Below are 15,320 nucleotides of genomic sequence, written 5' to 3'. Positions count from 1 at the left end.
TCTCTGCTTGCAAAATCAGATGACCTTCCTAGACTGCGGCACCGGACTCAAATCTTCTGTGTTGGGTTCATCTGTTGCTTTCCAAAACAATAATCCATTACTCCACAGCATGCCCAATTAATGCCTACTTGTGAAGTCCTTCTGCAAAGCAGTTTCCATTGTCTTTTCAAAGGCACTGGGAGCCTGGACTGTCTGGTTTGAGGAGAGCTCTGGCATTTTAAATGAGATCTGTGTTGTGAAGTGTTTGTGTTTGTGACCTTCACCAGAAAAAAACCCCTCAATTTAACTCCTTTAAAATATATCTATACAATATAATCTGTCACATCCCACCAATCCTGCACTCCAAGGCCCAGCCATTCTGAAAGAACATGTGGGGTTGGGGAGTTAGATTTTCTCCTGCTGTAAAAAAAATCCTGGACCTGTGTTCTCTAGGAGAAGGTCAGGGATATGATAATGGTCATATGTGTAATGTGCAACTCCAATTTGGGTGATTTATTCTGCTCCCCTTTATGAGTTCTTTTTATCAGAAGGAAGGGAATGAAATAATTGATAATAAATTTTAAAACATTTTAAATTCAATTTAAATTCAGACCTATAGCGCAGTAACAGGCCCTTCTGGCCCATGAGCCCAATTACCCCCACTGTACGTTTTCAATGGTGGGAGGAAGCCCATGCAGACAGAGGAGAGCGACAAACAAACTCCTACAGACAGCGCCAGATTTGAACCCCGGACACTGGCACAGTGACAGCATTGCGCTAACTGTGTCACCCTATGAAGCAGGGAGAGGAAAGATCAAAAGATTTAGCAGTTCTGAAATTTAAATAAAAAAGGATCTAACAGTTTTAAATATTGGAAAATATTGCAAGATTAGGCTGAAAGCCATCCCATAAAACATAGGGAAAGTGATAAGATGGATCTCAGATTAGCTCAGTGGGAAAAAAAATAAATGGTTGGCTGAAGTTATAATGACTGAAAGGCTGTATGATATGTGGTATCATGTGGTAGAGTGCTAAGCCCATTATTTTCCTGGTATAGCTTAACCATTCAGTCTCAAATATAACGTCTGTGATTAAGAAGTCTATCAATGAAACAAAATCAGCACAGTGGTGGAGGAAGAGTTTGATGGTACAGGAAGATATCAAAGGATTCATCAGATGAGAAGAAAATTGGCTAGGGGAAGGAGATACGGCAAAATAAAACCGACAAAGGACAGGATCCCAAAAGATTTAGAAGAACAAAGGAAATGTTGGTGCACATGTCTACAAGTTCCTGGGGCGTCAGGCAAGGTAGATAAGAGAGTTAACAAAGGTTTGCAGAAGCTGAGGAGAAATCACTCCACAAACACTGCTAAGGCCACAGATACAGTGATGTGGATAGTGGCCGGTAAACTAAAGGAAGTATGTGGAATCACTAGAGAAGGGATAGACTTATGATCACGTTCTGAGGACTATATTTGTTTCCCTTAGAACGAAGGAGGCTGAGAAAAGATTAATTCATGAGTGAAAAATGATGCGACATGTGAAAAAGGTGACTTTTTTTCCCTGAACAGAGAGGTAAATAACTATAGAACATTGTCAGACAATTCATAGAATGAAGATTGAAGATATTTTTTTGCTAGACAAGGCCAACAGCAAGTGATGAGAGAACAAATATGAGGGGAAAATCAACTTGACCTTGTCCTCATAATCTACCTCACAGAGATCCATCTGTCCCTGACAGTATTAGCAGGAGTTGGCAGAATTAGCATTAGGAAGAAATGCTCCTCCCCTCTCTGCTTTGCTCAGGGATAGCTCCCTCTGTGATTCCCTCATCCACTCATCCTTTTTCACTAATTGCTCCCTCAGCATGTAACACTTGCATCTACCCCTCCTTCCTCACCACCATTCTGGGCCTCAAATGATCCTCCCATGTGAAGCAATCCTTCACTTGTGAATCTGCAGGGGTCATCTACTGCATCCAGTGCTCCTGCTGTGGCCTCCTCTACAATGGAGACTGGGAGATCATTTTATTGAGTGCCTTCATGCTACCCATTGCAGTAACAGGGACCTTACACTGGCCAACCATTTTAATTCCACTCCAGCATGTCTATCCATGGCCTTGTGCTCTGCCAAACTAAGGCAATTCATAAATTGGAGAAATACACCCAATATTCTGTCTGGGAACTCTCCAACCAGATGATATGAGCATCAACTTCCTCATTTTCTCTTCAGCCCACCCGTCTCTCTTTCTCTCTGTCTCTCTCTATCCCTGTCCCTCTCTCCTTTCCTCTAGCTCCCCACTTCTCTGCCCCCTCCAATCAGAGAGCTACCCCCTCCATCACCTCAGCTTTTCTCTTCTGCCCTCCCACCCATATCCCCCTATGGCCTCTTACCTGTTGGCCTGTACTTCTCCCCCTGCCTCTTCCCTCTTCTCCTCCCCTCCATCACCTCAGCTTTTTTCTTCTGCCCTCCCACCCATATCCCCCTATGGCCTCTTACCTGTTGGCCTGTACTCCTCCCCCTGCCTTCCCTCTTCTCCTTCCCTCCCACACCTTTTTATTCAGCTACTCTTCGCTCAATCCTTGATGAAAGGCTCAGGCCGAAACATTAGTTGCCCTTTGCTTCCTCGTGACCTGTTGAGTTTCTCCAGCACCGTCTGTGCATTGAGCAGCAAGAGGAAGCCCTGGTTGCACAGTGCAAACTGTGGGTCATCATCAGAGCAGATCACAGTCCATCACCTCACGTCCCAATTATTCATCGCTCAACTATTATCTTCAACTGGGACGACAATAAACTCTGGACTTTCCCAGTGTTGCCTCCGTCTCACAAATGAACGTCAAAGTAAGATTGATTTTTGATTTTACCATCTCTGCAATGAAAATTTAGGATAGATGTATAGATGTATTTTGAGCAGCTCATCTGTTATCACCCATTTTACACTCATCCCAAAAGCTGCTTCCATTTGAGAGCATAAGGCACAGATCATCCCAATTCCAAGATGGCAATGATAGAGCTGCAAACCTAATAATGGTCTCTCGGGCATTTCACATTCGCCTTTGCTTATTCCTTTCACAATTCGTCTGTTAATGACACCCGCATTTAATAGTATCAGTGTACAAAAAGTCCAAAAATGGTGATTTTGCTTGAAATATTAACAATTAAGAAATTTCTCACCAGGTCTGTAGGACGTGAAATGTCCAACAAATTCCACCCTGGGTTGTTGACCTCTGGTGACCAGCCTTATGGAAAGGTAGTTGCCAGTTGACAAGATTGGCTTGGGGATGTTCTTCCCACATAAAAGCGATCCAATTGGTGGAGAAGTTCGATCCTTACCATCATAAAACTGCACGTACGATCCAGCATTGCAAGTGTCAACAATCTCCTCTTGTACATGTGGAATGACAGCTCTTTGCCCAGCTCCACTGCTGTTCAGTAGGGGCAGAGGTCCCGTCGCGGTGTTTTGAAGTAGTGGAGGTGCAGTCGTGGGTTGAAGGATAGAAGACTCTCTCAGGAGGCTGTACACTAAAAAGGATGTAAACTGGAACTGAACTTTGTCCTTTGGTAAGGCGGCCTGCATCGTAAAGCCACAGTCAATCCCAACTGTGACAAAATAGTACTTCTGAGACTCTTGGTGTGAGTTGATAATAATTCCATCAGCCCTGATGGACTCTCCACAGAATTCCACCAGGTTAACTTGGAGCAATAGAAAAAAAAACAAATTATTTATTATGAGTATTCATAATCTATAAGAAAATCTCAGACAAAAAAAATCTGTGTCTACACTCAACTTGGCTCATTTATTATGAGATAGAAATATTTAAATAGTAATCATTCATGGCATTGCCATCGTGGAATTGGGATGATCTGTGTGTGCATACGCTCTCAAATGGAAGCAGCTTTTGGGATGCCATGTACAATCCCACTTCTACAATCCTGAAAGCAGTTTTATGAAGAGGTCCAATCACCACCCAATTGAGTTTCCTATTTTGGTTGGGCAGGGTGTTAAAATGTGAAAAAAGAACTACACATTTGTCCATAATAATTATATATAAAAGTCATCAAATATTTCTTTTTATTTCAAAATGCTACGCTTGTAATGCCATACAAGTGTTAAGGTTGAAAGTTACTGCTGTCTAGTCTGCACAACTTTGTCCACGAGGCATAAAATTGAGCAAGTATTTTATATTGTTACGTTGTATTTTTCTTCATAAAACTGCTTTCAGGATTGTAGAAGTGGGATTGTACATGGCATCCCAAAAGCTGCTTCCATTTGAGAGCGTAAGGCACAGATCATCCCAATTCCACGATGGCAATGCCATGAATGATTACTATTTAAATATTTTTCAGCATTTCTTACTGACTGACCATTATGTGGCCTGCCCTGAGAATTAATGGATCAACATTAAGAAACGATGAAAAATTAAAATAAAGGACATGCCTTGAGTGCAAGAAGTGGGTGTAAACAGCCAGTGAAATTCCCATAAACTATCCTAATGTATAAGAATAATGTTAATTGAAATTGCTATAAATATAAGTTATTTCCTTTGACAATAGAAGCAATCTGTTGTGGCTGATTTTCTATCCGGCAAACAGTGGTAAAGCAATAAAGTGGTACCTTTATAGGGGTTCTATGGGGATTCTGATGAAAGACCTGCCAAAGTTTAAATCCAGCATTGTCCGTTTCCTCGCATCACATAGCCCATGAATGACATGGAGAACATAAGAGAATAATTGTGTTCTTCAGTATTTATTGGTGAGGTTTCCAGGGGCTGAGGGAAGTTTAGTTAAGACATTCAGAAGAATGTTTAAAACTGATTTGATTTGTTCACCCATTGTCAGTAGTTTCTCTGTCTGTTTGCATCAGATTTTGATCAATGCATTGTGAAACATTATCTTCAGGACAATTCCTTTCATATTGGAAGACTGCTGCACATGTTATGCCATATCCTCCACAAAAAAAAACTTGGATGCTTGGGAGATAAACAAATACCAATTGCAGTTAGTGTACCATTTTTAAAAGATTGAAAACTGACAAACAGAGATGGAGTTAAACAGGAAAGTTTCGAGGCTTTGTGATTGCTAGTGCAGCAAGCAAAAGTGCTTGCAAAACTCAGGCGGACACGCAACACCTAAAGGAAGTAAAGGTTTCAAGCCTGAGTCTTTTGTCAAGGTATGAACAAAAAGCAGATGGGAACCTAAATAAAAAAGTGGGGGGAGGCGAGGAGGGAGGAAAGGGCAGGAGGAGGAGAACAGGCAATCAGGTAAGAGGTTACAGATGGATATAGATTGGAGGGCAGAAGGAAAAGGGGTGGGGAGCAGGAAGAAAGGAGAAAGAGGGATAGGGAGAGAGAGAGACTCAGGGGAGGGGTTTAACAGAAACTGGAGGTCAATATTAATGTAACAGTGATGGAATATGTTTTGTCTAAAATCTCAGCAGTTGTCCTGCTTAGAGGTAAACTAAAGACTCTGATCCATCAAAGATACTGAACCATCGAAGGTACAGATCAATCAATGATAATGCTCCATCAAAGATACTGATCCATCAATAATCCTGATCTGTCAATTGAAACACAGCTGTCGCCAGTGTTTTCCACATGGTAAAACAGGAGTTATGATTTCACTATGTTATTAACAATGCAGTTGAGCATTGGACAACCTCATTTCATCACTAGAACTGGATGGGAGTTAGAATAACAGATCTAGACCACAGAGGGTGGATATTGGAAAGCTGGCCAAGATGCCCTGAAATGGTCAAATACAAAAAAACCCCACAGTTGAGAGCTTCAGCAAGAGTAGAAGGAGCAGAGTCAGGTTTATGCTGCATAGACAGTCTTTCTTAGTGTGGTGAGAAGCATACCCTCAGCTGATACAAAACACCAACAAGGGTGGCAGAGAGGATCACTGGAGTCTCCCTCCCCCTTCCCTCCCCCATCAACATGATCTACCAGGATCATTGTCTGAACAGAACGCGCAAAATCATAGAGGTCCCCTTCCACACCGCACACAGCAACTTTCAGCTACTCCCATTGGGGAGGAGATACAGGAGTATCAGAGCCAGCTCCACCAGGCTGAGGAACAGCTTCTTCCCACAGGCAAGTGAGAATGCTGAACAACTAAAGGATCTGCTCACACTAAACTCTCATATTCATGAAGCAATATTTATTTATTTATCTATTTACTGTATATGAATACTTGTCCTGCATTTGTATTGTTTGCCTGTGTTTGTTTTATGTCTGGTTGTGTGTCTGTGTGTTTTACACCGAGGACCAGAGAACGCTGTTTCGTTGGGTTGTAATCCTGCAATCAGATGACAATAAACTTAGTTTGACTTGAACATCATAAACAATTCAGTTCAGTCTCATACAGTTGGTTGAAAAAGAGATGGAGTTGATGGAGATAGAACAGAATTTGCAATGGGGACAGAAGCCAATGGCTTCAATCTTGGCCAGTGATACCTGTGAGTCAGGTAATAGGTTATGGATTCAAATCTCATTCTGGAAATGAGGAAAAGCTTCATTGTTATATTTTCATTACAACCTGAAACCAAAACTCAATTTGCTCTTTCTTGGGAAAAATGAAGATCTCATGGCATTATTTTGAGAAAGGACAAGGTTCCCGGTACCCCACCTTTTGTTACACCTAAAAACATCAATAAAATGACAATGGGTGGCACGGTTAGCGCAACACCATTATGGTGCCAGTAATACGGGTTTGAATCCCATGATCTCTGTAAGGAGTTTGTATATTCTCCCCCTAACCTGCCCAGATTTCCCCAAGTGCTCCAGTTTCCTCCCACCCTCCAAAACATGTAAGGGTTTGATAGGTTAATTGGGCAGCATGGGTTATATGGGCCAGAAGTGCCTTCCACAGCACTGTGCTGTTAAAATTAAAAATAACGTAATGGGTCCTTATCGCCATATAATGCTAGAAACATGCAAAAGGATTATATTTCCAAAGTTATTTAATTGGCTGTACCACCTTGCGATTGGTGGTACTGACAATATAAAAATGAAATGTTTTTGCTTCTTCTCCTGCCAAAACCAATCTCTGCCTTTTAGTCCAACATGTCAGGGAAAGTCCAGAATGTGGAGGAATTGGCCAACATGGGAAACTTGTTGTCCGATGACATGGCAAAGCTCAGATTGCATGGAGAATCGGGTGAAGGGCAAGGATGTCCTTTGGGGGGTGTGTGGAGGGGTGAACACCAGAATTGCAAGTTGGCATGGGCTGAGAAACCTTTGCAGCAGAAATGGAGTGGACAAGAATGTATCTGCACTGGGGTGTTGGAGAAAGTAGTTATGATCAATTGGGTCAAAGCAGGAGTAAAACACCAATGTCCGCAGACTTCTTGATTGAAGTAAAAACACAACCCTGGAGAAACCCAACAGGCCAAACAGTGTAGCAAAATAACCAACGTTTCAGACTTGAACCCTTCATCAAGGTATCAGGATTGAACCCAGCCAGGTCTCTGGGGGGTGGGGTGATTTTCTCAGTCCAAACCATTCATGCTTTCACCATTCAGGGCAACTATTGTCACGACACAGAAGAATCCGATGCAATGTACCTCTCTTACATTCATTGAGATGACAAGAGGCTGGGATCCTACCTCAGAGTCAGCGATGTCTTTCTGCCAGAATGCTGCCCGAGTTTATTCTTATCATCCGCCCAAATATTCCCCGCAGTAGGGTCTTCTGACCCATGCAGCCTCAGATGACCACGGTTTAGCCAGAAAACTTAGGGAGCAGAATTGGGCCATTCAGCAAAACTAAAGACCAACGTTTCGGGCGTGAGGTATGAACAACATTGTAGGCAGGCACCCCAACAGGAAGCAAGTGTGTGTGTGTCTGTGTATGTGCAGAGGTGAGGACAGTTGGAAGTCATCACCGCCATGGATAAACGGGGATGCAATTGGTCTTTGTAAGGTTGCCACGAGTGGAGAGGTGGAAGCTGTACAGGAGGAGTTGAACCCTGGCCGCTGTGGGTGAAGAACACTGGCGAGGAAAGAGAGGTTGGAGTTGGGACGGCTGAGGTCGGAGAATGGAAGAGGGAGCATCGTCGAAGAGGGAAAAGCAAGCGGAGGTAGTAGAAGGAATAAGGTCCACCCAGGTGGTGTCCCGGCCAAGTCACAGACCCCCGAAATCCCACTGATCAACGACGAGAGCGATCAGTGAAACGGCTGAAACCCTTTGCAAAGTCCGCGGGAAGTTTGCAGTACTTTCCCATTCTGTAATCGAATATCCTTTTCTGTTTTACATGTTGGGGTTTGCTTTTCGAAAGAATGAATAATACATTTCGGATTAAGGACAAAATGAAATCACGGAAGAAGCACATTTTATAAACAAGGATAAACCCGAGTTAGAACTGGCCGAGATAAATGATAATTAAGGACTTTTCACGCCCATCAGTTGATTACCTGTTTGGATGGAGTTCACACACAATACGTTCAGCAATAGAAATAGAGTGGACTGCAGAAATCTCCGCTCTCCTTCCATCCCACCCGCTCTAACGTTTCCTGAACTCCGAAAGATGTTTCGCTGGGAGGTTGTTTGACTCCAGTTTCTCTCTGAGATTGTTCAAATGCCCCAACCAACCAATAAGCTCCCCATTTCTTGGAGAAGCAGTCAAGAAAAAAAAATTGAAGCTCCGGTTCTTCCGACGCAAATTGTTTTTGGAGGGAAGATGCGGCGGGAGATCCCAAAGGGCAGAATACTTGGCACACAAAGAGCCAACGGTCTTTCTTTGTCCACTCGTGTGTGTTTTGGGGGAAACCATGGAAACAATGCGAGTTTAATTGAGCAAAGAGACAACCGCAGTGCAGCTCAAACACGTTTCTCAGTGTTAACTTTTGCGGATGTTGGGCTTTAGGTTTAGGAGATGCAAAGAGGTAAGACAGTCTGCAGACTCCATGGTTGAAGTAAAATCACAATGCTGGACAAACATGATACATAACCAGTGTTTGGGGCTTGAGCCCTTCATCAAGGAACTGTATGGCAGCAGGCTCCCAAACACAATGGTGGGGAGTGGGGGGGGGGGGGGGGGGAAGGGGCAGGGGAGGAGCATGGTTCCACAGGTAGGAGGTAATAGGTGGATAAAGGAGGGAGGGCACACCAGCAAACGGAGAGGGGGGATGGCTCCGTGAATGGAGAGGGAAGGGAGTGGAGAGCTGGAGGGAAGAAGACAAGGGAAAGGAGGAACAGACTAGCAGATGTTAATGCCATCTGGTTGGAGAGTGCCCAGGTGGAAAATGAAGTTTTGTTCCTCCAATTTACAGATGGTCTTGGTGGGATAGAACATGAGGACATGATGCAGAGTGAAGGTGCTCAGTCTCCCAGTTTGTGTCCAGTCTTTCCGATGTAGAGAAGGTCAAATAAGGGCTCACCAGATGCAGATCACTGCATGTATATGGGTATATCTGCATCTTTGCTGAATTGGTATAAGTATTAATTTGCCACCTCTGCCCACAGAATGAAGATGAAAATTTCAATCTACCTTTTTACTGAAATCTAATAAAACGCGGCAACCAAATTGCAACGCATCCAAGTTGTCACAACATTCAACAATCTAAATGGAGAAATCTTTGGATTTACAAACCTCTACAAATATCATCATCCTTTTATAGTATTTAAACTGGTGTTAAGGGATGAACTTTAGTGTTAAGGCCAATGAAATGCTCTCAGGGATATCGCAAGACTAACTTTCTCAACAACTGCTGAAATGATGTTACATTTCTGCATTTAAAATTAGCACTTTCTTGTACAAAGCTATCATTTAAATTGTATTAAAAACTCAAATTAAGAGTACATTTTTACTTTTGTAGCTCATGCATGAATGTTTTTCAGATTAATTAATCTCTAGTTATACTTTCCATTTTGTAAAGTGCTACAAGATTTAAGTAATTATAGGTATTACTGGAATATGAACTGATGAACAATTATAATTTATGATATTTTTGGAGATGCAGTTTCCCACTATCAAGTGAATTGTCCCTGTTCTACAAACCTCTCCTCCTTTAATTTGGTAATGATTTGTGTTTTATTGACATTTGTTAGATGATTGTTTTACCATGGGCAGTCGCAGTCCAGATTGACCCAATTCTCGCCTCTCTTTCACAAAAATAAGGCCTCCTCAATATACTTCAAGCATATAAAATACTTTTAACATTGCTGTAACGGTTCTTCTGAATGAAAGCAGGAAATTTGCATACTGCAACATCTCACTGGAAAGTGAAGTTTCTAGAAGCTTCTGCTTAATGTTCCACCAGCTCAGGGAATGCAGAAACCCATTCATCCATCCAGCCACCTACTAACCCATCCACCCACCCATCTATCTATCTATCACTCAATTTTGTCCTGAGAAGAGTTGGCTCATGGAGTATAGAGTGGTGTAAAATTAAGGCCATAGGCACTAACCAATAAACAGTTATCCAGTATTGGTATAACTAACTGGAGTTGTAGCTAGCAGTAGAACTGAATTGATGGTATTCTTATGTCCTCTGATATATTACATTTTCAGGTTAAAGGCAATTTTTAAAACCAAAAATAGACTTAATTACAAAAAAGAAAACCGTTCAATGTCTTTTCACACCTATAATGTCAGTCATTCCGATCTCTAAATATCCTGTGGTCCCTGTGGCACCTTATCACTTCTTCTTCCCCCTCCCCCCTGTTAGAAGGGCTTCCCCTCAGTCTCAGCTCCTCAATACCTGGTAATGGGAGGACTCTAGGCTGTGGTCCTTCCCCTCAATGTTGGCTGCACCAAACAGCCACACTTTCATTCAGATCAGGCAGGGAGCCTCTGCCAAAAGGAAAACAAAGTTAATGTGTCAGCTCCTTGACACTTCACATGAACAGTTAATTCTAATTTTCTCTCCATTTCCAGTATTTTCTGCTTTCAATTCAGATTTCCAGAACTTGAAGGGGTTTTGTTTTTGCTTTAAGATCACAATTTTATTGCATGATCTCTGTAGAAAATGGCACTTTCCCCTTCCTTTGAGTTGGAATATTGTGAGTTGGGATTTGAACATAAAAGTACTGCATAACATTTTAACTTTGCACCACTCACTTGCTGCATTATTTGAAGTGTAAGATCATGGATTAGGTATTGAACTGAGAGCCTGACTGCCTTCACAAGTAGCTTCAAAGATCATGGGGCACTATTGGAGGGATTCAATTGTTTGACCTCTACGTTCCTCCAGCATTTCTGTGTTTTTTATTACAAACTATGCCAGTATGACTTGATGTAGCTCATTCTTGAAATTTAGAATCCATATTTCAACTTCCAACCAATGTCAATCTGGTTGTTTAGTGGATTAGTACCAAATACAAGCCTCAATAAATGAATACGGTCTTACACAAATATAAATCCCATTCTCACATGGCCTTGGAGAGCTTGCTGAAACCTGTGGTGGATTAGCCATGCCAGTGGGCAAACTAATTTTCGTATATTGAGATTGGTAATGATGAGGCGCTGCAGGACATCAATCAGAATCACTCCTGAGTAATGTCCAAAAATCTGGATGTCTGCTGAAAAAAAAATTAATGACCTCACAAACGTAATCAAAGTCATCAACAAATCTCCACCATCTTAATAATTAGATTGCTCCATTCACACAATTTTCCATGTCACATCCCTGAATTATTCACCAAACATGGACCACATTTCATGCCTAACATTCAAGTTTTCATGTGAGTATCTGATTAAATTCTCAAGAAGCTTGGATGTCTCCACTCTATGGTTGTACATCATGAAGCTTTGGCCTTTTACTTCCATTTTGGAAATGGTGGCCAGTAACTTATCAATACCTGCAGATTTAAACTTCAAGCCACATTAATGGCTGAGGTCTCAACTTCATTAGCAAAAGCAGAAAATACCCAATGTTGCTGTGTGCTGTGGAAGCTCATTTTGCTCTCTGACTAGTTTGAGCTGTGGTTATGGAATCTAATGGCTCCGCAAACCTGCAATCTCTGACATGCAATGAAGTTTCCTGAGTGGCCCAACGCACAGAATTGGCAGCAGCTGAATGGAGCACACATTGACTGTTCTCTTGTGTCATGAGAGAGCATTCACAATTCCACCTTTACCATTTCTACTGTGCTCTTCCAGAACCCTGTCAGTCATCTACTCCACAAAGTTGCTACTCATTGCAAAATAGTGTATTCTAAAACCACCCGAACAGAGTTGTAATCTGCAGTCTCCTCTATTAGACTACTGGAAACCCGATGTGAACACAATAGAACAGATGGAAAATAGGCTTTTCTATAGCATGGTCCTGATATCACTGATTGTATAAATATGGTTCCCAAACTTTTTCACTACTGACCACGTGAAGTATTCCTTTACTTAATGGGGATTACCTATAATAAACACGGACCATCAGAGAGGTGGAGTTGGGGTGTGGTCTAGTCACCTTGAACCCTTTCCCAGAATGCTGACAAGATTTTTGTTTTATTGGGAATTTCTTTTTGAGAATTTTGTTGTCAAATTTACAAACTTGCTTTCTTATTACTTGCTTATAATATCAGTAATATCTGTCTTTCCTGCAGACCTATAGTCTGTGGGAGGCTCTGAAGCACACAATAATCACGTGGACATGATGGAAATTAAATGGCTTTAATTACCAAAAACCTGAGCATTACTGATACATGACTTGGCCAGGTTCCAGGCACAGGAGCAAGAAGAGGCAAGTCGGGGCACGCCAGGCTTTATTGGAAAATCCAGGGAGGAGCCAAGGGAGGGGTTAGGGAAGATCAGGGAGGTTCGGACTGGCCAGTCCATACATCTATCCTAATGCCTTTCACCCACAAAGGCAGATTGAGAAATGCTGCTTCAACATCATTGTTTGATGGAATCTGATACTCAAATGAGCACTGAAGCGATCAGGAGGAGAAAGAAAGATGAGAGCTATGGGTGTTCAAATTTCTCTTTATTCTTATTCAGCCCTGTAACATGAGTGTTGCTGGCAAGTTGCCATTTTAACTAAAGAATGTACCCTATATTTTATTCTCCCATTCCAGAGGCTAGACATTCTAGAGTTTCAGCCTTCCCTACTGTGCAGTGGTTGCTCCACATCGAATGTCCAAAATGAAACCACAAAGAGTTTTTTCTTTCAATGGCCAGCTCTTGTGTCACTTTTGAGAAAGCACCATTTAGGTCAATACTAATTAGCAGTTTTAATGTAATCCATTTAATCTGTTATATCCAAGTTACAATGACAAACCAAAAATTCATTATTGGCTGACAAAAGCTTTATGCTGGCAACATGGCTGATGACTCCATTTCACAACCTATACATGCTTGTAAAAGACATACTGCATTCCAAATATTAGTGGATCAAATAATTGGCAAGCTGATAAACATTTCTACTGTCTGCACTGCTCTGGATAAGCAGTGTTTGGCAGGATGAGAGAATCACCTAGATCAGACTTCACTCCATCAAGGACATCTACATGAGGTGGTGTCTTAAAAAAGGAGCCTCTATGCTCAAAGACCACCCAGGCGATGCCCTTTTCACTCTGCTACCATCTAGGAGACAATCACTCATCGACACGAGGACAGCTTCTTCCCCGCTGGCATCAGATTCCTGAATAATGAATGAACCAACGACACGGCCTTACTTTTTGTGCACAGATATTGTCTTTTTTAATATAGTGAAGTTGTAAGATGGTTATAATATGAATGTATGCCTGAGAAAAGTGAGCAGTCTAGTGCTAAATGGTTGCATTATTGCTCCCCCGGGAAGCACCGTGTAGCATTGCTGCAAGGCAAAGTTAAAGCTTGATCCCATTTTCATGTTTAAAGATAATTAAAAGCAACTTTTGTTTAAGTAACCATCTGTCTTGGTGAATATCTGTTGCTGCTGGGTTTTGGGGTCCTCTGGGCTCATAACAGCTTTGTGAAGGGAATGTCATGCCTCACGAGTCTAATCGAGTTTTTTCAGGATGTAACAAAAGAAATTGATGAGGGTAGGGAGGTAGATGTGGTCGATATGAATTTTAGCAAGGCATTTTACAAGGTTCCCCATGAGAGACATGCAGAAAGTCATGAGGCACAGGATAAGTGGAACCTTGGCTGTGTAGATAAAAAATGAGCTTGTAGGAAGAAAGCAGAGAGTAGTAGTGGGAGGAAACTATTTTGCCTGGAGGTCAGTAACTAGTGGAGCACTGCAAGGATCTGTTCTGGGACCCCTGATTTTTGTGATTTTTATAAATGACCTGGATGAAATGGTGAATGATGAGTCAGTAGGTTTGCGAATGACATGAAGGTTGGAGGAGTTGTGGATGGAGGTGAAGGTTGTCGAAGGTTACAAGATGATATAGACAGGATGCAGAGTTGGGCAGAAAATTGGCAGCTGGATTTCTATCAGCTAAGTGCGAAGTGATGTGTTTTGGAAGGACAAACCAGAAGGCTGAGTGTAGTGTTTTTTAAAATTTTTCACACTATGAACCATATTGACCAAAATACACATAAACATTTTCTCCTTTTCCCCCCTCCCACCCTACCCACTCAACGTACAACATATATGATACATTAAACCCATTAAATAATGTCATCACGCAATGAAAATAAACAAGAAAATTGTGTCATCTACTTTTACGTACTGGGTCAGTTCATTTAGTCTTCTTCTCATTCTGTCATTTTAGGTGGTGGAGGTCCATGGTAGGACTTCTCTGTTGTGTTCCATGTACGGTTCCCAAATTTGTTCAAATACTGTGATGTTATTTCTTAAATTATATGTTATTTTTTTTCCAATGGAATACATTTATTCATTTCTATGTACCATTGCTGCATTCTCAGGCTCTCTTCTGATTTCCAGGTTGACAAAATACATTTTTTTGCTACAGCTAAGGCTATCATAATAAATCTTTTTTGTGCTCCATCCAAGTCGAGTCCAAGTTCTTGACTTCTTATATTACTTAGAAGAAATATCTCTGGATTTTTTGGTATGTTGCTTTCTGTGATTTTATTCAATACCTGATTTAGATCTTCCCAAAACTTTTCCACTTTCTCACATGCCCAAATTGCATGTACTGTTGTTCCTGTTTCCTCCTTACAGCGAAAACATCTATCTGATACTGTTGGGTCCCATTTGTTTAACTTTTGATGTGTGATGTATATCCTGTGTAACCAATTATATTGTATCATGCGTAACCTCGTGTTTATTGTATTTCTCATAGTTCCGGAGCATAGCTTTTCCCATGTTTCATTCTTTATCTTTATGTTTAGATCTTGTTCCCATTTTTGTTTAGGTTTACAGTCCTAGAAATTAGAAGACAACTTGAGAATACAGTAATGGCACATAGAAATAAATAAATGTATTCCATTAGAAAAAATAACATAATTTA

At 41.5% G+C, this 15,320-nt stretch overlaps 1 protein-coding gene and 1 long non-coding RNA gene across 3 annotated transcripts in view; one reads left to right on the top strand and one right to left on the bottom strand.

Annotated features, from left to right (window-relative positions):
- Nucleotides 1–15,320, bottom strand: part of ldlrad2 (low density lipoprotein receptor class A domain containing 2) — a 55,509-nt gene that overhangs the window by 22,716 nt on the left and 17,473 nt on the right. Inside the window, exons 1-2 of one of the 2 annotated variants that reach the window (XM_069919156.1) lie at nucleotides 8,393–8,684; nucleotides 3,154–3,672 (exon numbers count right to left, since the gene is read on the bottom strand). In XM_069919156.1, the coding sequence (XP_069775257.1) occupies nucleotides 3,154–3,672; nucleotides 8,393–8,471 (598 nt within the window). In that variant the 5' untranslated portion in view covers nucleotides 8,472–8,684. Of the gene's footprint in view, nucleotides 1–3,153; nucleotides 3,673–8,392; nucleotides 8,685–15,320 lie in introns of those variants that run through there. The other variant, XM_069919157.1, reaches the window with a different exon arrangement.
- Nucleotides 8,771–9,779, top strand: LOC138752522 (uncharacterized). Its single transcript, XR_011350719.1, has 2 exons — nucleotides 8,771–8,863; nucleotides 9,444–9,779. It is a non-coding gene; the product is annotated as an uncharacterized lncRNA (long non-coding RNA).

Source organism: Narcine bancroftii, chromosome 2, assembly GCF_036971445.1.
Source record: "Narcine bancroftii isolate sNarBan1 chromosome 2, sNarBan1.hap1, whole genome shotgun sequence".
Lineage (NCBI taxonomy): Eukaryota > Metazoa > Chordata > Chondrichthyes > Torpediniformes > Narcinidae > Narcine > Narcine bancroftii.
Note: the sequence above shows the minus strand (reverse complement) of the source record. Positions and strands in the feature narration are given on the sequence as shown.